The 23,215-nt window shown below is 44.3% G+C and overlaps 1 protein-coding gene across 1 annotated transcript in view; it reads left to right on the top strand.

Annotated features, from left to right (window-relative positions):
• MSH6 (mutS homolog 6) overlaps window positions 1–23,215 on the top strand; it is a gene marked incomplete in the record, with an annotated part of 174,352 nt that overhangs the window by 83,564 nt on the left and 67,573 nt on the right. Inside the window, 1 exon segment of the mRNA XM_053712227.1 lies at window positions 6,514–6,631. Within this exon segment, the coding sequence (XP_053568202.1) occupies window positions 6,514–6,631 (118 nt within the window).

Here is a 23,215-nt window from a genome sequence, read left to right as displayed (position 1 = left end):
CCTGCATATTCTGATCCACAAAGATCACCATCAGTTCCTAAGGTTCGCCTTTCTGGACAAACATTACCAGTTCGTGGCTCTTCCATTCGGTTTAGCCACGGCTCACAGAATTTTCACGAAGGTACTAGGGTCTCTTCTAGCGGTTCTAAGGCCGAAGGGCATTTCTGTAGCACCTTACCTAGACATACTAATCCAAGCGTCGTCCCTTTCAAAGGCAAGGACTCATACAGACTGTCTTAGCCTTTCTCAGGTCTCACGGGTGGAAGGTGAACATGGAAAAGAGTTCCCTGTCCCCGTCCACAAGGGTTCCTTTTCTAGGAACAATAATAGATTCCATAGAAATTAAGATTTTTCTGACAGAGGTCAGAAAGTTAAAGCTTCTAAACGCTTGTCAAGTTCTTCAATCTATTCCTCAGCCTTCCATAGCTCAGTGCATGGAGGTAATCTGACTAATGGTTGCAGCAATGGACGTGGTTCCTTTTGCTCGAATTCATTTAAGACCTTTGCAACTGTGCATGCTCAAACAGTGGAATGGGGATTATGCGGATTTGTCTCCCCAAATTCAAGTAGACCAGGTAACCAGGGATTCGCTCCTCAGGTGGTTGACTCAGGATCACCTGTCTCAGGGAATGAGTTTCCACAGACCGGAGTAGGTCATTGTTACGACCGACGTCAGCCTCTTGGATTGGGGCGCGGTCTGGGACTCTCTGAAAGCTCAGGGTCTATGGTCTCGGGAAGAGTCTCTTCTCCCGATAAACATTTTGGAACTGAGAGCGATATTCAATGCGCTCCTGGCTTGGCCTCAACTAGCGAAGGCCAGGTTCATAAGATTTCAGTCGGACAACATGACTGTAGCGTACATCAATCATCAGGGGGGAACAAAGAGTTCCTTAGCGATGAGAGAGGTATCCAAGATCATCAAATGGGCAGAGGATCACTCCTGCCACCTATCTGCAATTCACATCCCAGTAATAGACAACTGGGAGGCGGATTATCTGAGTCGTCAGACTTTCCATCCGGGGGAGTGGGAACTTCACCCGGAGGTCTTTGCCCAGTTAACCCAACTATGGGGCATTCCGGAGATGGATCTGATGGCGTCTCGTCAGAACTTCAAGGTTCCTCACTACGGGTCCAGATCCAGGGATCCCAAGGCGACACTAGTGGATGCATTGGTGGCGCCCTGGTCGTTCAATCTGGCTTATGTGTTTCCACCGTTTCCTCTCCTTCCCAGGCTTGTAGCCAGGATCAAACAGGAGAAGGCCTCAGTGATTCTAATAGCTCCTGCATGGCCACGCAGGACTTGGTATGCAGACCTGGTGAATATGTCATCGGTTCCACCATGGAAGCTACCTTTGAGGCAGGATCTTCTAATACAAGGTCCATTCAGACATCTAAACCTAGTCTCTCTGCAACTGACTGCTTGGAAATTGAACGTTTTCAGATTCGGTTATAGATACTCTGGTTCAAGCCAGAAAACCGGTGACTAGGAAAATTTACCATAAAATATGGCTAAAGTATATCCGTTGGTGCGATTCCAAAGGATTTTCTTGGAGTAAAATCAAAATTCCTAGAATACTTTCCTTTCTCCAAGAGGGTTTGGATAAAGGTTTGTCAGCTAGCTCTTTAAAAGGACAGATATCTGCTCTGTCTGTTTTGTTACACAAACGACGGGCAGCCGTGCCAGATGTACAGGTGTTTGTACAGGCGTTAGTTAGAATCAAGCCTGTCTACAGACCTATAACTCCTCCATGGAGTCTAAACTTAGTTCTTTCAGTTCTTCAAGGGGTTCCGTTTGAACCCTTACATTCCATAGATATTAAGTTACTATCTTGGAAAGTTTTGTTTTTGGTTGCTATTTCTTCTGCTAGAAGAGTTTCTGAATTGTCTGCTTTGCAGTGTTCTTCTCCCTATCTGGTGTTCCATACAGATAAGGTAGTTTTACGTACCAAGCCTGGTTTTCTTCCAAAAGTGGTTTCCAACAGGAATATTAACCAGGAGATAGTTGTTCCTTCCCTGTGTCCGAATCCAGTTTCAAAGAAGGAACGTTTGTTACACAACCTAGATGTGGTCCGTGCTTTAAAATTCTACTTAGACGCAACTAAGGATTTCAGACAGACTTCATCCTTGTTTGTCGTTTATTCTGGTAAGAGGAGAGGGCAGAAAGCTACTGCTACCTCTTTCCTTTTGGACGGCAGCATCCTGAACGAATTACAGCTCACTCTACTAGGGCTGTGGCTTCCACATGGGCCTTCAAGAACGAGGCTTCTGTTGATCAGATCTGTAAGGCAGCGACTTGTTCTTCACTGCACACTTTTACAAAATTTTACAAATTCGATACTTTTGCTTCTTCGGAGGCTGTTTTTTGGAGAGAGGTTTTGCAAGCTGTGGTGCCTTCCGTTTAGGTTGCCTGACTTGTTCCCTCCCTTCATCCGTGTCCTAAAGCTTTGGTATTGGTTCCCACAAGTAAGGATGAAGCCGTGGACCGGACACCTATGTAGGAGAAAACAGAATTTATATCTTACCTGATAAATTCCTTTCTCCTACGGTGTGTCCGGTCCACGGCCCGCCCTGGCTTTTTTGTCAGGCTTAAATTTTTTTATCTCTGTACACTACAGTCACCACGGCACCCTATAGTTTCTCCTTTTTCTCCTAACAGTCAGTCGAATGACTGGGGGGCGGGGCCAGAGGAGGGGCTATATGGACAGCTTTTGCTGTGTGCCTCTGCCATTTCCTGTTAGGGAAGAGAATATTCCCACAAATAAGGATGAAGCCGTGGACCGGACACACCGTAGTAGAAAGGAATTTATCATGTAAGATATAAATTCTGTTTTTTTTTTTTTTTTTTTTAGGTTCAGGACTCTGGACAACACTTTTCTCTTAAGTGTATCCAGTCCACAGATCATCCATTACTTGTGGGATATTCTCCTTCCCAACAGGAAGTTGCAAGAGGATCACCCACAGCAGAGCTGCTACATAGCTCCTCCCCTCACTGCCATATCCAGTCATTCTCTTGCAACTCTCAACAAAGATGGACGTAGTAAGAGGAGAGTGGTGTATTATAGTTAGTTTCTTAACTTCAATCAAAAGTTTATTTTTAAATGGTACCGGAGTGTACTGTTTTATTATGCAAACCAGATAAAGAAAGAGGCATTCCTAAGCTGCGTGCAAGACCTTGTAATGGGAGTGATCCATCCAGTTCCGCGGACGGAACAAGGACAGGGGTTTTATTCAAATCTGTTTGTGGTTCCCAAAAAAGAGGGAACCTTCAGACCAATTTTGGATTTAAAGATCCTAAACAAATTCCTCAGAGTTCCATCATTCAAGATGGAAACTATTCGAACCATTTTACCCATGATCCAAGAGGGTAAGTACATGACCACAGTGGACTTAAAGGATGCCTACCTTCACATTCCGATTCACAAGAATCATCATTGGTTCCTGAGGTTTGCCTTTCTAGACTGGCATTACCAGTTTGTATCTCTTCCATTCTGGTTGGCTACAGCCCCAAGAATTTTTACAAAGGTTCTGGGCTCACTTCTGGCGGTTCTAAGACCGCGAGGCATAGCGGTGGCTCCTTATCTAGACGACATCCTGATACAGGCGTCAAGCTTTCAAATTGCCAAGTCTCATACAGAGATAGTTCTGGCATTTCTGAGGTCGCATGGGTGGAAAGTGAACGAAGAAAAGAGTTCTCTATCTCCTCTCACAAGGGTTTCCTTCCTAGGGACTCTGATAGATTCTATAGAAATGAAAATTTACCTGACGGAGTCCAGGTTATCAAAACTTCTAAATGCTTGCCGTGTTCTTCACTCCATTCCGTGCCCCACGGTGGCTCAGTGCATGGAAGTAATCGGCTTAATGGTAGCGGCGATGGACATAGTGCCATTTGCGCGCCTGCATCTCAGACCGCTGCAATTATGCATGCTCAGTCAGTGGAATGGGGATTACACAGATTTGTCCCCTCTACTAAATCTGGATCAGGAAACCAGAGATTCTCTTCTCTGGTGGTTATCTCGGGTCCATCTGTCCAAAGGTATGACCTTTCGCAGGCCAGATTGGACCATTGTAACAACAGACGCCAGCCTTCTAGGTTGGGGTGCAGTCTGGAACTCCCTGAAGGCTCAGGGTTCATGGACTCAGGAGGAGAAACTCCTCCCAATAAATATTCTGGAGTTAAGAGCAATATCAATGCTCTTCTAGCTTGGCCTCAGTTAGCAAAACTGAGGTTCATCAGATTTTAGTCGGACAACATCACGACTGTGGCTTACATCAACCATCAAGGGGGGACCAGGAGTTCCCTTGCGATGTCAGAAGTCTCCAAGATAATTCGCTGGGCAGAGACTCACTCTTGCCACCTGTCAGTGATCCATATCCCAGGGGTAGAGAACTGGGAGGCGGATTTTCTAAGTCGTCAGACTTTTCATCCGGGGGAGTGGGAACTCCATCCGGAGATGTTTGCTCAATTGGTTCTCCGTTGGGACAAACCAGAACTGGATCTCATGGCGTCTCGCCAGAACGCCAAGCTTCCTTGTTACGGATCCAGGTCCAGGGACCCAGAAGCGGCACTGATAGATGCTCTAGCAGCGCCTTGGTTCTTCAACCTGGCTTATGTTTTTCCACCGTTTCCTCTGCTCCCTCGTCTGATTGCCAAAATCAAACAGGAGAGAACATCGGTGATATTGATAGCGCCTGCGTGGCCACGCAGGACCTGGTATGCAGACCTAGTGGACATGTCATCCTTTCCACCATGGACTCTGCCTCTGAGACAAGACCTTCTTATACAAGGTCCTTTCAATCATCCGAATCTACTTTCTCTGAGACTGACTGCGTGGAGATTGATCGCTTGATTCTATCAAAGCGTGGCTTCTCCGAGTCAGTAATTGATACCTTAATACAGGCACGAAAGCCTGTCACCAGGAAAATTTACCACAAGATATGGCGTAAATATCTTCATTGGTGTGAATCCAAGAATTACTCATGGAGTAGGGTTAGGATTCCTAGAATATTGACCTTCCTCCAAGAGGGTTTGGACAAAGGATTATCAGCTAGTTCTTTAAAGGGACAGATTTCTGCTCTGTCTATTCTTTTACACAAGCGTCTGGCAGAAGTTCCAGACGTTCAGGCATTTTGTCAGGCTTTAGTTAGAATTAAGCCTGTGTTTAAACCTGTTGATCCCCCATGGAGCTTAAACTTGGTTCTTAAAGTTCTTCAAGGGGTTCCGTTTGAACCCCTTCATTCTATTGATATCAAACTTCTATAATAGAAAGTTCTTTTTCTGATGGCTATTTCCTCGGCTCGAAGAGTCTCAGAGTTATCTGCCTTACATTGTGATTCTCCTTATCTGATCTTTCATTCAGATAAAGTAGTTCTGCGTACAAAACCTGGGTTTTTACCTAAGGTGGTTTCTAACAAGAATATCAATCAAGAGATTGTTGTTCCATCATTATGCCCTAATCCTTCTTCAAAGAAGGAACGTCTTTTGCATAATCTAGACGTAGTCCGTGCATTGAAGTTTTACTTGCAGGCTACTAAAGATTTTCGTCAAACATCTAACCTGTTTGTTGTTTACTCTGGACAGAGGAGAGGTCAAAGGGCCTCGGCAACCTCTCTTTCCTTTTGGCTTCGGAGTATAATCCGTTAAGCATATGAGACTGCTGGACAGCAGCCCCCTGAAAGAATTACAGCTCATTCTACTAGAACTTCGGCTTTCACCTGGGCCTTTAAAAATGAGGCCTCTGTTGAACAGATTTACAAGGCTGCGACTTGGCCTTCGCTTCATACCTTTTCAAAATTTTACAAATTTGATACTTTTGCTTCTTCAGAGGCTGTTTTTGGGAGAAAGGTTCTACAGGCAGTGGTTCCTTCAGTTTAAGTTCCTGCCTTGTCCGTCCCATCATCCATGTACTTTAGCTTTGGTATTGGTATCCCACAAGTAATGGATGATCCGTGGACTGGATACACTTAACAAGAGAAAACACAATTTATGCTTACCTGATAAATTTATTTCTCTTGTAGTGTATCCAGTCCACGGCCCGCCCTGTCCTTTTTAAGGCAGGTCTAAATTTTAATTAAACTTCAGTCACCACTGTACCCTATGGTTTCTCCTTTCTCGGCTTGTTTCGGTCGAATGACTGGATATGGCAGTGAGGGGAGGAGCTATGTAGCAGCTCTGCTGTGGGTGATCCTCTTGCAACTTCCTGTTGGGAAGGAGAATATCCCACAAGTAATGGATGATCCGTGGACTGGATACACTACAAGAGAAATTAATTTATCAGGTTAGCATAAATTATGTTTTTTTTTATTGGTGGATGAATTTATCCACCAATCTGCAAGAACAACTAAGGTTGTTCACCAAAAATGGGCCGGCATCTAGAGAATAAAGAAAATTTAATAGGAGTAAATTAGAAAGTTGCTTAAAATTTCATGCTCTATCTGAATCACGAAAAGAAAAATTTTGGGTTCAGTGTCCCTTTAAGATTTTAATTCTAAAGATGTTTTATTTTTTCCCTTCAGACTGGTCTCCTAGTTGTTATGGCACAGCTTGGATGTTATGTCCCAGCAGAAGAATGCAGGCTAACTCCTGTTGACAGGGTTTTTACTAGGCTAGGAGCATCTGATCGAATAATGGCTGGTGAGTCTAGTTTTCTTTTATTTTAATTTTATTGGTTGGGAAACTGGGAATGTATTGATCAAAAAGCCTAGTCGTCTTCATAATTTTCATAATTTATGTTCTCACCTTGTAAAGAAATACTTTGCTTTTATAACCGTGTGTGTTTTTGTTTTTTAATTTTGCAGTTGGTTTTATGATTATCAAAAAAGTTTTACTGAATTTATAATCTGATTTATTATTGGAAAATGTATATACTCAACTAGTTTACATTCTTGCATCACTCTTCTAGCCTTCATTGCTTTCTTTTCTCTTGCAAGGTGTATCCAGTCCACGGATTCATCCTTGTGGGATATTCTCATTCCCTACAGGAAGTGGCAAAGAGAGCACACAGCAAAGCTGTCCATATAGCTCCCCCTCTGGCTCCGCCCCCCCGTCATTCTCTTTGCCGCTCTAACTAGTAGCATCTCCACGGGAGGGTAAAGTGAATGTGGTGTTAGATTTGTAGTTTTTATATCTTCAATCAAAAGTTTGTTATTTTTAAATAGTGCCGGTTTGTACTATTTACTCTCTGGCAGAAAGTGAAGAATTCTGCTGAGAGGAAAATGATTTTAGCATGTTGTAACTAAAATCCACTGCTGTTCCCACACAGGACTGAGGAGTACCAGAAAACTTCAGTTGGGGGGAACAGTTTGCAGGCTTAACTGCTACAAGGTATGTTCAGTCATATTTTTCTAGTCAAGACTTAGTAATGCTAGAAGACTGACAAGAATTCCCATGTGGGAAAGGTAAGCCATATTCTGAGACTCAGTATAGAAGAGAGGCTTAATGAACAGGGCTCAAAGACTGGTGGACACTGTTACAGGGGCAATCGATTATTTTATTGGGAAAATATAAGCATTATTTAAGTTTTTACTACTCTTGAAGCGTTTTTTGGGGTTTTATTCCACATGGCAGTATTTTAGACACCTATTTAGGGTTCTAAAGGCTCCACAACTCCGGAGTGGAGAGGGAGGGGGCCTAGATTCCGCGCCTCAGTTGCGCAGTTCATATTACAGACGGCTTCATGCAGCTTCACGTGGAGGGTCCAAAGACTATAGAAGGACTTCATAGAGGCTTGTTTTCTTCAAATTAATCCCCTGGGGCAAAGTAGGGCCACAGCAGATTGCTGTGGCACGGTGCTGTTGTTTGCTAATCGGTTGTCAGCTCTAAGTTGCTCCGGTTCGGGCATTAAGGGGTTAATTGGCTTGAAACTTACTGTGCAATAATTTCAAAGCATTAGGATAGTGTGGTAAAAATTTCAGAAGGATTGGATCATTTTCTGTGATTTAGTAAAAAAGTGTGCGCTTTTTATTATTTAAAGGCACAGTACCGTTTTTTCTAAAATTGTATATTTCAATATTTGAGTGCTGTCTTAGTCTGTTTAACATGTCTGAGCCTACAGATAGACGTTGCTCTATGTGTTTAGTTGCCGTGGTGGAACCCCCTTTACATTTGTGTGTTAAGTGTGCTAGTGGGTCTAAGCATTTTAAAGATCACGATGTTTCACTTATAAATGTATCCCAAGATGATTCTTTGACAGAAGGTAATGAGGTTAGCCCACCTTCCTCTCCCCATGAGTCGACACCAGTTACGCCCGCGCAAGCGATGCCTAGTACCTCTAGCGCATTGCCCCTATTACCTTACAACAATTAGCAGCAGTCATGGATAATTCCCTTGCAGCATTTTTATCCAAACTGCCAGTTTTTCCTAAAAAGCCTGATAGCTCAGTTTTGAGAACAGAGTATGAGCAATCAGAAGCTTTGGAAGATTTATCTGTTGTACCCTCACAACACTCTGAAGTGTCGGTGAGGGATGTGCTGTCCGAAGGAGAAATTTCTGACACTGGAAAGGTTTCTCAGCGGGCAGAATCAGATTCCTTAGCGTTTAAATTTAAGCTGGAACACCTCCGCGTGCTGCTTAAGGAGGTATTAGCTACGCTGGATGATTGTGACCCCATGGTGGTCCCTGAGAAATTGTGTAAAATGGGCAAATATCTAGAAGTCCCTGTATACACTGATGAGTTTCCGATCCCGAAGAGGGTGGCGGATATTGTGGATAGGGAGTGGGAGAGACCAGGTGTACCCTTTGTCGTCCCCCCCCCCCATCTTTAAGAAAATGTTCCCCATTACTGATCCCAGGCGGGACGCATGGCAGACGGTCCCTAAGGTAGAGGGGGCAGTTTCAACCCTAGCTAAGCGCACAACCATACCAATTGAAGACAGTTGTGCGTTCAAAGATCCTATGGATAAAAAATTAGGTTTACTAAAGAAAATATTTGTTCAACAAGGTTTCCTTCTCCAACCTATTGCCTGCATTATTCCTGTAACTACTGCAGCGGCTTTCTGGTTTGAGGCGCTGGAGGAGTCTCTCCAGACGGAGACCTCCTATGACGAAATTATGGATAGAATTAAGGCGTTAAAGCTGGCTAGTTCTTTTATCACAGATGCCGCTTTTCAAATAGCTAAGTTAGCGGCGAAAAATTCTGGTTTTGCCATTATGGCGCGCAGAGCGCTTAAATCATGGTTGGCCGATGTGTCGTCTAAGACAAAGTTACTGAATATTCCTTTCAAGGGAAAGACCCTTTTCGGGCCCGAGTTGAAAGAGATTATTTCGGATATCACGGGGGGAAAGGGCCATGCCCTCCCGCAGGATAGGCCTTTTAAGGCTAAAAACAAGGCTAATTTCTCCAACATAGGTGTGTCCGGTCCACGGCGTCATCCTTACTTGTGGGATATTCTCTTCCCCAACAGGAAATGGCAAAGAGCCCAGCAAAGCTGGTCACATGATCCCTCCTAGGCTCCGCCTACACCAGTCATTCTCTTTGCCGTTGTACAGGCAACATCTCCACGGAGATGGCTTAGAGTTTTTTAGTGTTTAACTGTAGTTTTTATTATTCAATCAAGAGTTTGTTATTTTGAAATAGTGCTGGTATGTACTATTTACTCAGAAACAGAAAAGAGATGAAGATTTCTGTTTGTATGAGGAAAATGATTTTAGCAACCGTCACTAAAATCCATGGCTGTTCCACACAGGACTGTTGAGAGCAATTAACTTCAGTTGGGGGAACAGTGTGCAGTCTCTTGCTGCTTGAGGTATGACACATTCTAACAAGACGATGTAATGCTGGAAGCTGTCATTTTCCCTATGGGATCCGGTAAGCCATGTTTATTCAGCAAGTAAATAAGGGCTTCACAAGGGCTTATTAAGACTGTAGACTTTTTCTGGGCTAAATCGATTCATTATTAACACAGACTTGAAAGAGATTATCTCTGATGTCACTGGGGGTAAGGGCCACGCCCTTCCTCAGGATCGGCCTTTCAAGGCAAAAAATAAACCTAATTTTCGTCCCTTTCGTAGAAACGGACCAGCCCAAGGTGCTACGTCCTCTAAGCAAGAGGGTAATACTTCTCAAGCCAAGCCAGCTTGGAGACCAATGCAAGGCTGGAACAAGGGAAAGCAGGCCAAGAAACCTGCCACTGCTACCAAGACAGCATGAAATGTTGGCCCCCGATCCGGGACCGGATCTGGTGGGGGGCAGACTCTCTTTCTTCGCTCAGGCTTGGGCAAGAGATGTTCTGGATCCTTGGGCGCTAGAAATAGTCTCCCAAGGTTATCTTCTGGAATTCAAGGGACTTCCCCCAAGGGGGAGGTTCCACAGGTCTCAGTTGTCTTCAGACCACATAAAAAGACAGGCATTCTTACATTGTGTAAAAATGGGAGTGATTCATCCTGTTCCATTAAGAGAACAAGGGATGGGGTTCTACTCCAATCTGTTCATAGTTCCCAAAAAAGAGGGAACGTTCAGACCAATCTTAGATCTCAAGATCTTAAACAAGTTTCTCAAGGTTCCATCGTTCAAGATGGAAACCATTCGAACTATTCTTCATTCCATCCAGGAAGGTCAATTCATGACCACGGTGGATTTAAGGGATGCGTATCTACATATTCCTATCCACAAGGAACATCATCGGTTCCTAAGGTTCGCATTCCTGGACAAACATTACCAGTTCGTGGCGCTTCCTTTCGGATTAGCCACTGCTCCAAGGATTTTCACAAAAGTACTAGGGTCCCTTCTAGCTGTGCTAAGACCAAGGGGCATTGCTGTAGTACCTTACTTGGACGACATTCTGATTCAAGCGTCGTCCCTTCCTCAAGCAAAGGCTCACACGGACATTGTCCTGGCCTTTCTCAGATCTCACGGATGGAAAGTGAACGTGGAAAAGAGTTCTCTATCCCCGTCAACAAGGGTTCCCTTCTTGGGAACAATAATAGACTCCTTAGAAATGAGGATTTTTCTGACAGAGGCCAGAAAAACAAAACTTCTAGACTCTTGTCGGATACTTCATTCCGTTCCTCTTCCTTCCATAGCTCAGTGCATGGAAGTGATCGGGTTGATGGTAGCGGCAATGGACATAGTTCCTTTTGCGCGCATTCATCTAAGACCATTACAACTGTGCATGCTCAGTCAGTGGAATGGGGACTATACAGACTTGTCTCCGAAGATACAAGTAAATCAGAGGACCAGAGACTCACTCCGTTGGTGGCTGTCCCTGGACAACCTGTCACAAGGGATGACATTCCGCAGACCAGAGTGGGTCATTGTCACGACCGACGCCAGTCTGATGGGCTGGGGCGCGGTCTGGGGATCCCTGAAAGCTCAGGGTCTTTGGTCTCGGGAAGAATCTCTTCTACCGATAAATATTCTGGAACTGAGAGCGATATTCAATGCTCTCAAGGCTTGGCCTCTGCTAGCGAGGGCCAAGTTCATACGGTTTCAATCAGACAACATGACAACTGTTGCGTACATCAACCATCAGGGGGGAACAAGGAGTTCCCTAGCGATGGAAGAAGTGACCAAAATCATTCTATGGGCGGAGTCTCACTCCTGCCACCTGTCTGCTATCCACATCCCAGGAGTGGAAAATTGGGAAGCGGATTTTCTGAGTCGTCAGACATTGCATCCGGGGGAGTGGGAACTCCATCCGGAAATCTTTGCCCAAGTCACTCAGCTGTGGGGCATTCCAGACATGGATCTGATGGCCTCTCGTCAGAACTTCAAAGTTCCTTGCTACGGGTCCAGATCCAGGGATCCCAAGGCGGCTCTAGTGGATGCACTAGTAGCACCTTGGACCTTCAAACTAGCTTATGTGTTCCCGCCGTTTCCTCTCATCCCCAGGCTGGTAGCCAGGATCAATCAGGAGAGGGCGTCGGTGATCTTGATAGCTCCTGCGTGGCCACGCAGGACTTGGTATGCAGATCTGGTGAATATGTCATCGGCTCCACCTTGGAAGCTACCTTTGAGACGAGACCTTCTTGTTCAGGGTCCGTTCGAACATCCGAATCTGGTTTCACTCCAGCTGACTGCTTGGAGATTGAACGCTTGATTTTATCGAAGCGAGGGTTCTCAGATTCTGTTATCGATACTCTTGTTCAGGCCAGAAAGCCTGTAACTAGAAAGATTTACCACAAAATTTGGAAAAAATATATCTGTTGGTGTGAATCTAAAGGATTCCCTTGGGACAAGGTTAAGATTCCTAGGATTCTATCCTTCCTTCAAGAAGGATTGGAAAAGGAATTATCTGCAAGTTCCCTGAAGGGACAGATTTCTGCCTTGTCGGTGTTACTTCACAAAAAACTGGCTGCTGTGCCAGATGTTCAAGCCTTTGTTCAGGCTCTGGTTAGAATTAAGCCTGTTTACAAACCTTTGACTCCTCCTTGGAGTCTCAATTTAGTTCTTTCAGTTCTTCAGGGGGTTCCGTTTGAACCCTTGCATTCCGTTGATATTAAGTTATTATCTTGGAAAGTTTTGTTTTTAGTTGCAATTTCTTCTGCCAGAAGAGTTTCAGAATTATCTGCTCTGCAGTGTTCTCCTCCTTATCTGGTGTTCCATGCAGATAAGGTGGTTTTACGTACTAAACCTGGTTTTCTTCCAAAAGTTGTTTCTAACAAAAACATTAACCAGGAGATTATCGTACCTTCTCTGTGTCCGAAACCAGTTTCAAAGAAGGAACGTTTGTTGCACAATTTAGATGTTGTTCGCGCTCTAAAATTCTATTTGGATGCTACAAAGGATTTTAGACAAACATCTTCCTTGTTTGTTGTTTATTCCGGTAAAAGGAGAGGTCAAAAAGCAACTTCTACCTCTCTCTCTTTTTGGATTAAAAGCATCATCAGATTGGCTTACGAGACTGCCGGACGGCAGCCTCCCGAAAGAATCACAGCTCATTCCACTAGGGCTGTGGCTTCCACTTGGGCCTTCAAGAACGAGGCTTCTGTTGATCAGATATGTAGGGCAGCGACTTGGTCTTCACTGCACACTTTTACCAAATTTTACAAGTTTGATACTTTTGCTTCTTCTGAGGCTATTTTTGGGAGAAAGGTTTTGCAAGCCGTGGTGCCTTCCATTTAGGTGACCTGATTTGCTCCCTCCCTTCATCCGTGTCCTTAAGCTTTGGTATTGGTTCCCACAAGTAAGGATGACGCCGTGGACCGGACACACCTATGTTGGAGAAAACAGAATTTATGTTTACCTGATAAATTACTTTCTCAAAGGGTGTGTCCGGTCCACGGCCCGCCCTGGTTTTTTTAATCAGGTCTGATAATTTATTTTCTTTAACTACAGTCACCACGGTACCATATGGTTTCTCCTATGCAAATATTCCTCCTTAACGTCGGTCGAATGACTGGGGTAGGCGGAGCCTAGGAGGGATCATGTGACCAGCTTTGCTGGGCTCTTTGCCATTTCCTGTTGGGGAAGAGAATATCCCACAAGTAAGGATGACGCCGTGGACCGGACACACCGTTGGAGAAAGTAATTTATCAGGTAAACATAAATTCTGTTTTTCGTTCCTTTCGCAACTTCAGGAGCGGTCCTGCTTCAGCCTCTGCGACCGCAAAGCAAGAGGGTAACTCTTCACAGCCCAAGGCAACCTGGAAACCTTTGCAGGGCTGGAGCAAGGGTAAACAGGCCAAGAAGCCTGCAGCTGCTACTAAGACAGCATGAAGGGGTAGCCCCCGATCCGGGACCGGATCTGGTAGGGGGCAGACTCTCTCTCTTTGCTCAGGCAAGAGATGTTCCAGATCCCTGGGCATTAGAGATAGTTGCTCAGGGATATCTTCTAGAATTCAAGGACTCTCCTCCAAGGGGAAGGTTCCACATTTCTCGTCTGTCTAGACACGACAAAGAAAGAGGCGTTCTTACGCTGTGTAGAAGACCTACTCAAGATGGGAGTGATATATCCAGTCCCAACTACAGAACAAGGACTGGGTTTTTACTCAAACCTGTTTGTGGTTCCCAAAAAGGAAGGAACTTTCAGACCAATCCTGGATCTAAAGATTCTAAACAAATTCCTCAGAGTTCCATCCTTCAAGATGGAGACCATTCGGACAATCTTACCAATGATCCAGGAAGGTCAATATATGACTGCCGTGGATCTAAAGGATGCGTACCTGCATATTCCTATCCACAAAGATCACCATCAGTTCCTAAGGTTCGCTTTTCTGGACAAGCATTACCAGTTTGTGGCCCTTCCCTTCGGGTTGGCCACTGCTCCAAGAATTTTCACAAAGGTGCTAGGGTCCCTTTTAGCGGTACTCAGACCGCGGGGCATTGCAGTAGCACCCTATCTGGACGACATCTTAATACAGGCGGCGTCTTTTCTTTCATGTAATTAGCAAGAGTCCATGAGCTAGTGACGTATGGGATATACATTCCTACCAGGAGGGGCAAAGTTTCCCAAACCTTAAAATGCCTATAAATACACCCCTCACCACACCCACAATTCAGTTTCTTGAAAGACAAATCTCTGCTCTTTCTGTTCTTTTTCACAGAAGGATTGCTAATCTTCCTGATATTCATTGTTTTGTACAACCTTTGGTTCGTATAAAACTTGTCATTAAGTCAATTTCTCCTCCTTGGAGTTTGAATTTGGTTCTGGGGGCTCTTCAAGCTCCTCCTTTTGAACCCATGCATTCTTTGGTCGTTATATTACTTTCTTGGAAAGTTTTGTTTTCTCCAACATAGGTGTGTCCGGTCCACGGCGTCATCCTTACTTGTGGGATATTCTCCTCCCCAACAGGAAATGGCAAAGAGCCCAGCAAACCTGGTCACATGATCCCTCCTAGGCTCCGCCTACCCCAGTCATTCTCTTTGCCGTTGCACCGGCAACATCTCCACGGAGATGGTTAAGAGTTTTTTGGTGTTTAAATGTAGTTTTTATTCTTCAATCAAGTGTTTGTTATTTTAAAATAGTGCTGGTATGTACTATTTACTCTGAAACAGAAAAGAGATGAAGATTTCTGTTTGTAAGAGGAAGATGATTTTAGCAAACGTTACTAAAATCGATTGCTGTTTCCACACAGGACTGTTGAGATGAAGTAACTTCAGTTGGGGGAAACAGTTGGCAGACTTTTCTGCTTGAGGTATGACTGGCCACATTTCTAACAAGACTTTGTAATGCTGGAAGGCTGTCATTTCCCCTATGGGGACCGGTAAGCCATTTTCTTAGATTAAGTAAAAGAATAAAGGGCTTTATAAGGGCTTAAAAAACTGGTAGACATTTTTCTGGGCTAAAACGATTACTTTGCTAAGCATATTTGGCAGATTATAACTCTTAATAGTTATTATAATCTTGGGGATTGTTGTTAAAAAACGGCAGGCACTGTATTGGACACCTTTTTCAGAGCCTCATTTTCGCGCCACTAATGCGCAGTTGTTTTTGGAAAGCAAGGCATGCAGATGCATGTGTGAGGAGCTAAGAACCACTGAAAAAGCTTATAGAAGGCGTAATTTGGTATCGTATTCCCCTCTGGGCTTGGTTGGGTCTCAGCAAAGCAGATACCTGGGACTGTATAGGGGTTAAATGTAAAAACGGCTCCGGTTCCGTTATTTTAAGGGTTAAAGCTTTCAAATTTGTGCAATACTTTTAAGGCTTTAAGACACTGTGGTGAAATTTTGGTGAATTTTGAACAATTCCTTCATGCTTTCTCACATATTCAGTAATAAAGTGTGTTCTGTTTAAAATTTAAGGTGACAGTAACGGTTTTATTTTAAAACGTTTTTTGTGCTTTGTTGACAAGTTTAAGCCTGTTTAACATGTCTGAACCATCAGATAAGCGATGTTCTATATGTATGAAAGCCAAGGTTTCTCCCCATTTAAATATATGTGATGATTGTGACATAGTGTCCAAACAAAGTAGGGACAATTATGCCACAGATAATGATATTGCCCAAGATGATTCCTCAAATGAGGGGAGTAAGCATGGTACTGCATCATCCCCTTCTATGTCTACACCAGTTTTGCCCACACAAGAGGCCCCTAGTACTTCTAGTGCGCCAATACTTATTACCATGCAACAATTAACGGCTGTTATGGATAATTCTATTGCAAACATTTTATCTAAAATGCCTACTTATCAGAGAAAGCGCGATTGCTCTGTTTTAAACACTGAAGAGCAAGAGGACGCTGATGATAACGGTTCTGACATACCCCCACACCAATCTGAAGGGGCCAGGAGGGAGGTTTTGTCTGAGGGAGAAATTTCAGATTCAGGAAAAATTTCTCAACAAGCTGATCCTGATGTTGTAACATTTAAATTTAAATTAGAACATCTCCGCGCACTGCTTAAGGAGGTATTATCTACTCTGGATGATTGTGACAATTTGGTCATTCCAGAGAAATTATGTAAGATGGACAAGTTCCTAGAGGTTCCGGTGCCCCCCGATGCTTTTCCTATACCCAAGCGGGTGGCGGACATAGTAAATAAGGAGTGGGAAAGGCCCGGCATACCTTTTGTTCCTCCCCCTATATTTAAGAAACTATTTCCTATAGTCGACCCCAGAAAGGACTTATGGCAGACAGTCCCCAAGGTCGAGGGGGCGGTCTCTACTCTAAACAAACGCACTACTATTCCCATAGAAGATAGTTGTGCTTTCAAAGATCCTATGGATAAAAAATTAGAGGGTTTGCTTAAAAAGATGTTTGTTCAGCAAGGTTGCCTTCTACAACCAATTTCATGCATTGTTCCTGTCACTACGGCAGCGTGTTTCTGGTTCGAAGAACTAGAAAAGTCGCTCAATAAAGAATCTTCGTATGATGAGGTTATGGACAGAGTTCAAGCACTTAAATTGGCTAACTCTTTTATTTTAGATGCCGCTTTGCAATTAGCTAGATTAGCGGCGAAAAATTCAGGGTTTGCTATCGTGGCGCGCAGAGCGCTTTGGCTAAAGTCTTGGTCGGCGGATGTGTCTTCCAAGACAAAATTGCTTAACATCCCTTTCAAGGGTAAAACACTGTTTGGTCCTGATTTGAAAGAGATTATTTCAGACATCACCGGGGGAAAGGGCCACGCCCTTCCTCAGGATAGGTCTTTTAAGGCTAAAAATAAGCCTAATTTTCGTCCCTTTCGCAGAAACGGACCAGCCTCTAATTCTACATCCTCTAAGCAAGAGGGTAATACTTCTCAACCCAAACCAGCCTGGAGACCGATGCAAGGCTGGAACAAGGGTAAGCAGGCCAAGAAGCCTGCCACTGCTACCAAAACAGCATGAAGGGATGGCCCACGATCCGGGACCGGATCTGGTGGGGGGCAGACTTTCTCTCTTTGCTCAGGCTTGGGCAAGAGATGTTCAGGATCCTTGGGCACTAGAAATAGTTTCTCAGGGTTATCTCCTGGAATTCAAGGAACTACCCCCAAGGGGAAGGTTCCACAGGTCTCAATTATCTTCAAACCAAATAAAGACAGGCATTCTTACATTGTGTAGAAGACCTGTTAAAGATGGGAGTAATTCATCCAGTTCCAATAGGAGAACAAGGGATGGGGTTTTACTCCAACCTGTTCATAGTTCCCAAAAAAGAGGGAACATTCAGACCAATTTTGGATCTCAAGATCCTAAACAAATTTCTCAGGGTTCCATCGTTCAAAATGGAAACCATTCGAACGATCCTTCCTACCATCCAGGAAGGTCAATTTATGACCACGGTGGATTTAAAGGATGCGTACCTACATATTCCTACCCACAAGGAACATCATCAGTTCCTAAGGTTCGCTTTTCTGGACAAGCATTACCAGTTTGTGGCACTTCCATTCGGATTAGCCACTGCTCCGAGAATTTTCACAAAGGTACTAGGGTCCCTTCTAGCGGTTCTAAGACCAAGGGGCATTGCAGTAGTACCGTACTTGGACGACATCCTGATTCAAGCGTCGTCTCTGTCAAAAGCAAAGGCTCATACGGACATCGTCCTAGCCTTTCTCAGATCTCACGGATGGAAAGTGAACATAGAAAAAAGTTCTCTGTCCCCGTCAACAAGAGTTCCCTTCTTGGGAACAATAATAGATTCCTTAGAAATGAGGATTTTTCTGACAGAGGTCAGAAAATCAAAACTTCTAAGCTCTTGTCAAGTACTTCATTCCGTTCTTTGTCCTTCCATAGCGCAGTGCATGGAAGTAATAGGATTGATGGTTGCAGCAATGGACATAGTTCCTTTTGCACGAATTCATCTAAGACCATTACAACTGTGCATGCTCAGACAGTGGAATGGGGATTATACAGACTTGTCTCCGACGATTCAAGTAGATCAAAGGACCAGAGATTCACTCCGTTGGTGGCTGATCCTGGACAACCTGTCACAGGGAATGAGCTTCCGCAGACCGGAGTGGGTCATTGTCACGACCGACGCCAGTCTGGTGGGCTGGGGCACGGTCTGGGAACCCCTGAAAGCTCAGGGTCTATGGTCTCGGGAAGAATCTCTTCTCCCGATAAACATTCTGGAACTGAGAGCGATATTCAATGCTCTCAAAGCTTGGCCTCATCTAGCAAAGGCCAAATTCATAAGGTTTCAATCAGACAACATGAATATATCAACCATCAGGGGGGAACAAGGAGTTCCCTGGCGATGGAGGAAGTGACCAAGATAATTCAATGGGCGGAGGATCACTCCTGCCACTTGTCTGCAATCCACATCCCAGGAGTGGAAAATTGGGAAGCGGATTTTCTGAGTCGTCAGACATTCCATCCGGGGGAGTGGGAACTCCATCCGGAAATCTTTGCCCAAATAACTCGATTATGGGGCATTCCAGACATGGATCTGATGGCCTCTCGTCAGAACTTCAAGGTTCCTTGTTACGGGTCCAGATCCAGGGATCCCAAGGCGACTCTAGTAGATGCACTAGTAGCACCTTGGACCTTCAACCTAGCTTATGTATTCCCACCGTTTCCTCTCATTCCCAGGCTGGTAGCCAGGATCAATCAGGAGAGGGCTTCGGTGATCTTGATAGCTCCTGCGTGGCCACGCAGGACTTGGTATGCAGACCTGGTGAATATGTCATCGGCTCCACCATGGAAGCTACCTTTGAGACAGGACCTTCTTGTTCAAGGTCCATTCGAACATCCGAATCTGGTTTCCCTCCAACTGACTGCTTGGAGATTGAACGCTTGATTTTATCAAAGCGTGGGTTTTCAGATTCTGTAATAGATACTCTGATTCAGGCTAGAAAGCCTGTAACTAGAAAAATTTACCATAAAATATGGAAAAAATATATCTCTTGGTGTGAATCTAAAGGATTCCCATGGAACAAGATAAAAATTCCTAAGATTCTATCCTTTCTACAAGAAGGTTTGGAGAAAGGATTATCTGCAAGTTCTCTGAAGGGACAGATCTCTGCTTTATCGGTGTTACTTCACAAAAGGCTGGCAGCTGTGCCAGACGTTCAAGCGTTTGTTCAGGCTCTGGTTAGAATCAAGCCTGTTTACAGACCTTTGACTCCTCCCTGGAGTCTTAATCTAGTTCTTTCAGTTCTTCAAGGGGTTCCGTTTGAACCCTTACATTCCGTAGATATTAAGTTATTATCTTGGAAAGTTTTGTTTTTGGTTGCAATTTCTTCTGCTAGAAGAGTTTCTGAGTTATCTGCTCTGCAGTGTTCTCCGCCCTATCTGGTGTTCCATGCAGATAAGGTGGTTTTGCGTACTAAGCCTGGTTTTCTTCCGAAAGTTGTTTCCAACAAAAATATTAACCAGGAGATAGTTGTACCTTCTTTGTGTCCGAATCCAGCTTCAAAGAAGGAACGTTTGTTTCACAATTTGGACGTAGTCCGTGCTCTAAAATTCTATTTAGAGGCCACTAAAGATTTCAGACAAACATCTTCTTTGTTTGTTGTTTATTCTGGTAAAAGGAGAGGTCAAAAAGCAACTTCTACCTCTCTTTCTTTTTGGCTTAAAAGCTTTATCCGATTGGCTTATGAGACTGCCGGACGGCAGCCTCCTGAAAGAATCACAGCTCATTCCACTAGGGCTGTGGCTTCCACATGGGCCTTCAAGAACGAGGCTTCTGTTGACCAGATATGTAAGGCAGCGACTTGGTCTTCACTGCACACTTTTGCCAAATTTTACAAATTTGATACTTTTGCTTCTTCGGAGGCTATTTTTGGGAGAGAGGTTTTGCAAGCCGTGGTGCCTTCCATTTAGGTGACCTGATTTGCTCCCTCCCTTCATCCGTGTCCTAAAGCTTTGGTATTGGTTCCCATAAGTAAGGATGACGCCGTGGACCGGACACACCTATGTTGGAGAAAACAGAATTTATGCTTACCTGATAAATTACTTTCTCCAACGGTGTGTCCGGTCCACGGCCCGCCCTGGTTTTTTTAATCAGGTCTGTTGAATTATTTTTTCTAACTACAGTCACCACGGTATCATATGGTTTCTCCTATGCATATTTCCTCCTGTACGTCGGTCGAATGACTGGGGTAGGCGGAGCCTAGGAGGGATCATGTGACCAGCTTTGCTGGGCTCTTTGCCATTTCCTGTTGGGGAGGAGAATATCCCACAAGTAAGGATGACGCCGTGGACCGGACACACCGTTGGAGAAAGTAATTTATCAGGTAAGCATAAATTCTGTTTCTTTTGACCATCTCTTCTGCCAGAAGAGTCTCTGAATTATCTACTCTTTTTTTGTCAGTCTCCTTTTCTGATTTTGCATCAGGATAAGGCGGTGCTGCGAACTTCTTTTGAATTTTTTACCTAAGGTTGTGAATTCTAACAACATTAGTAGAGAAATTGTGGTTCCTTCATTATGTCCTAATCCTATGAATTCTAAGGAGAAGTCATTGCATTCTTTGGATGCTGTTAGAGCTTTGTAATATTATGTTGAAGCTACTAAGTCTTTCCGAAAGACTTCTAGTCTATTTGTCATCTTTTCCGGTTCTAGAAAAGACCAGAAAGCTTCTGCCATTTCTTTGGCATCTTGGTTGAAATCTTTTTCATCATGCCTATGTTGAGTCGGGTAACACTCCGCCTCAAAGGATTACAGCTCATTCTACTAGGTTAGTTTCTACTTCCTGGGCGTTTAAGAATGAAGCTTTGGTTGATCAGATTTGCAAAACAGCAACTTGGTCCTCTTTGCATACTTTTACTAAATTCTACCATTTTGATGTGTTTTCTTCTTCTGAAGCAGTTTTTGGTAGAAACGTACTTCAGGCAGTGGTTTCAGTTTGAATCTTCTGCTTATGTTTTTTCATTAAAATTTTATGCTGGGTGTGGATTATTTTCAGTAGGAATTGGCTGTCTTTATTTTATCCCTCCCTCTCTAGTGACTCTTGTGTGGAAAGATCCACATCTTGGGTAATCATTATCCCATACGTCACTAGCTCATGGACTCTTGCTAATTACATGAAAGAAAACATAATTTATGTAAGAACTTACCTGATAAATTCATTTCTTTCATATTAGCAAGAGTCCATGAGGCCCGCCCTTTTTTGTGGTGGTTTTGATTTTTTTGTATAAAGCACAATTATTCCAATTCCTTATTTTATATGCTTTCGCACTTTTTTTCTTATCACCCCACTTCTTGGCTATTCGTTAAACTGAATTGTGGGTGTGGTGAGGGGTGTATTTATAGGCATTTTAAGGTTTGGGAAACTTTGCCCCTCCTGGTAGGAATGTATATCCCATACGTCACTAGCTCATGGACTCTTGCTAATATGAAAGAAATTAATTTATCAGGTAAGTTCTTACATAAATTATGTTTTTCCAGAGCCAAGGCTCATACGGATATTTTTCTGGCCTTCCTAAGGTCTCACGGGTGGAAGGTGAACATCGAAAAAAGTTCTCTGTCCCCGCTCACAAGGGTTCCCTTCCTGGGAACATTAATAGACTCGGTAGAAATGAAAATATTTCTGACGGAGGTCAGAAGGTTGAAACTTCTAAGCACTTGCCGAGCTCTTCATTCCGTTCTTCGGCTATCCGTAGCTCAGTGCATGGAGGTAATCGGATTAATGGTAGCAGCAATAGACATAGTCCCTTTTGCTCGAATTCATCTCAGGCCACTGCAATTGTGCATGCTCAAACAGTGGAATGGGGATTATGCAGATTTGTCTCCTCAAATCCATCTGGACCAGGAAACCAGAGATTCTCTTCTCTGGTGGTTGTCTCAGGATCACCTGTCTCAGGGAATGTGCTTCCGCAGACCAGCGTGGATCATCGTAACGACCGACGCCAGTCTGTTAGGCTGGGGCGCGGTCTGGGGCTCCCTGAAAGCTCAGGGCCTATGGTCTCGGAAAGAGTCTCTTCTCCCGATAAACATTTTGGAACTGAGAGCGATATTAAACTAGCTTCAGGCATGGCCTCAACTAGCGACGGCCAAGTTCATCAGATTTCAGTCGGACAACATCACGACTGTAGCTTACATCAATCATCAGGGAGGAGCAAAGAGTTCCTTAGCGAGGAAGGAAGTAACCAAGATAATCAGGTGGGCGGAGGATCACTCTTGCCACCTATCTGCAATTCACATCCCAGGAGTAGACAACTGGGAAGCGGATCTCCTAAGTCGTCAGACTTTTCACCCGGGGGAGTGGGAACTCCACCCGGAGGTATTTGCTCAGCTGACTCAGTTTTGGGGCATACCGGAGTTGGATCTGATGGCGTCCTTTCAGAACACCAAACTTCCCCTTTACGGATCCAGGTCCAGGGATCCCAAGGCGGCATTGATAGATGCTCTAGTAGCGCCTTGGTCCTTCAATCTGGCCTATGTCTTTCCACCGTTTCCCCTTCTCCCCCGGCTGGTAGCCAGAATAAAACCGGAGAAGGCCTCTGTAATTCTGATAGCGCTTGCGTGGCCACGCAGGACTTGGTATGCAGACCTAGTGGACATGTCATCTGTTCCACCATGGACGCTGCCAATGAGGCAGGATCTTCTAATACAGGGTCCTTTCAAGCATCCAAATCTAGTTTCTCTGCAGCTGACTGCTTGGAGATTGAACGCTTAATTCTATCTAAGTGTGGGTTCTCTGAATCAGTCATAGATACTCTGATCCAAGCTAGAAAAACTGTCACCTGGAAAATTTACCATAAGATATGGCGGAAATATCTTTGTTGGTGTGAATCAAAGGGTTACTCGTGGAGTAAGATTAGGATTCCAAGGATATTGTCTTTTCTCCAAGAAGGATTGGAGAAAGGCTTATCAGCTAGTTCCTTAAAGGGACAGATTTCAGCTCTGTCGATCCTTTTACACAAGCGTCTGGCAGCAGTGCCAGATGTTCAAGCGTTTGTACAGGCGTTAGAATCAAGCCTGTCTA

Source organism: Bombina bombina, chromosome 4, assembly GCF_027579735.1.
Source record: "Bombina bombina isolate aBomBom1 chromosome 4, aBomBom1.pri, whole genome shotgun sequence".
NCBI lineage: Eukaryota > Metazoa > Chordata > Amphibia > Anura > Bombinatoridae > Bombina > Bombina bombina.
Note: the sequence above shows the minus strand (reverse complement) of the source record. Positions and strands in the feature narration are given on the sequence as shown.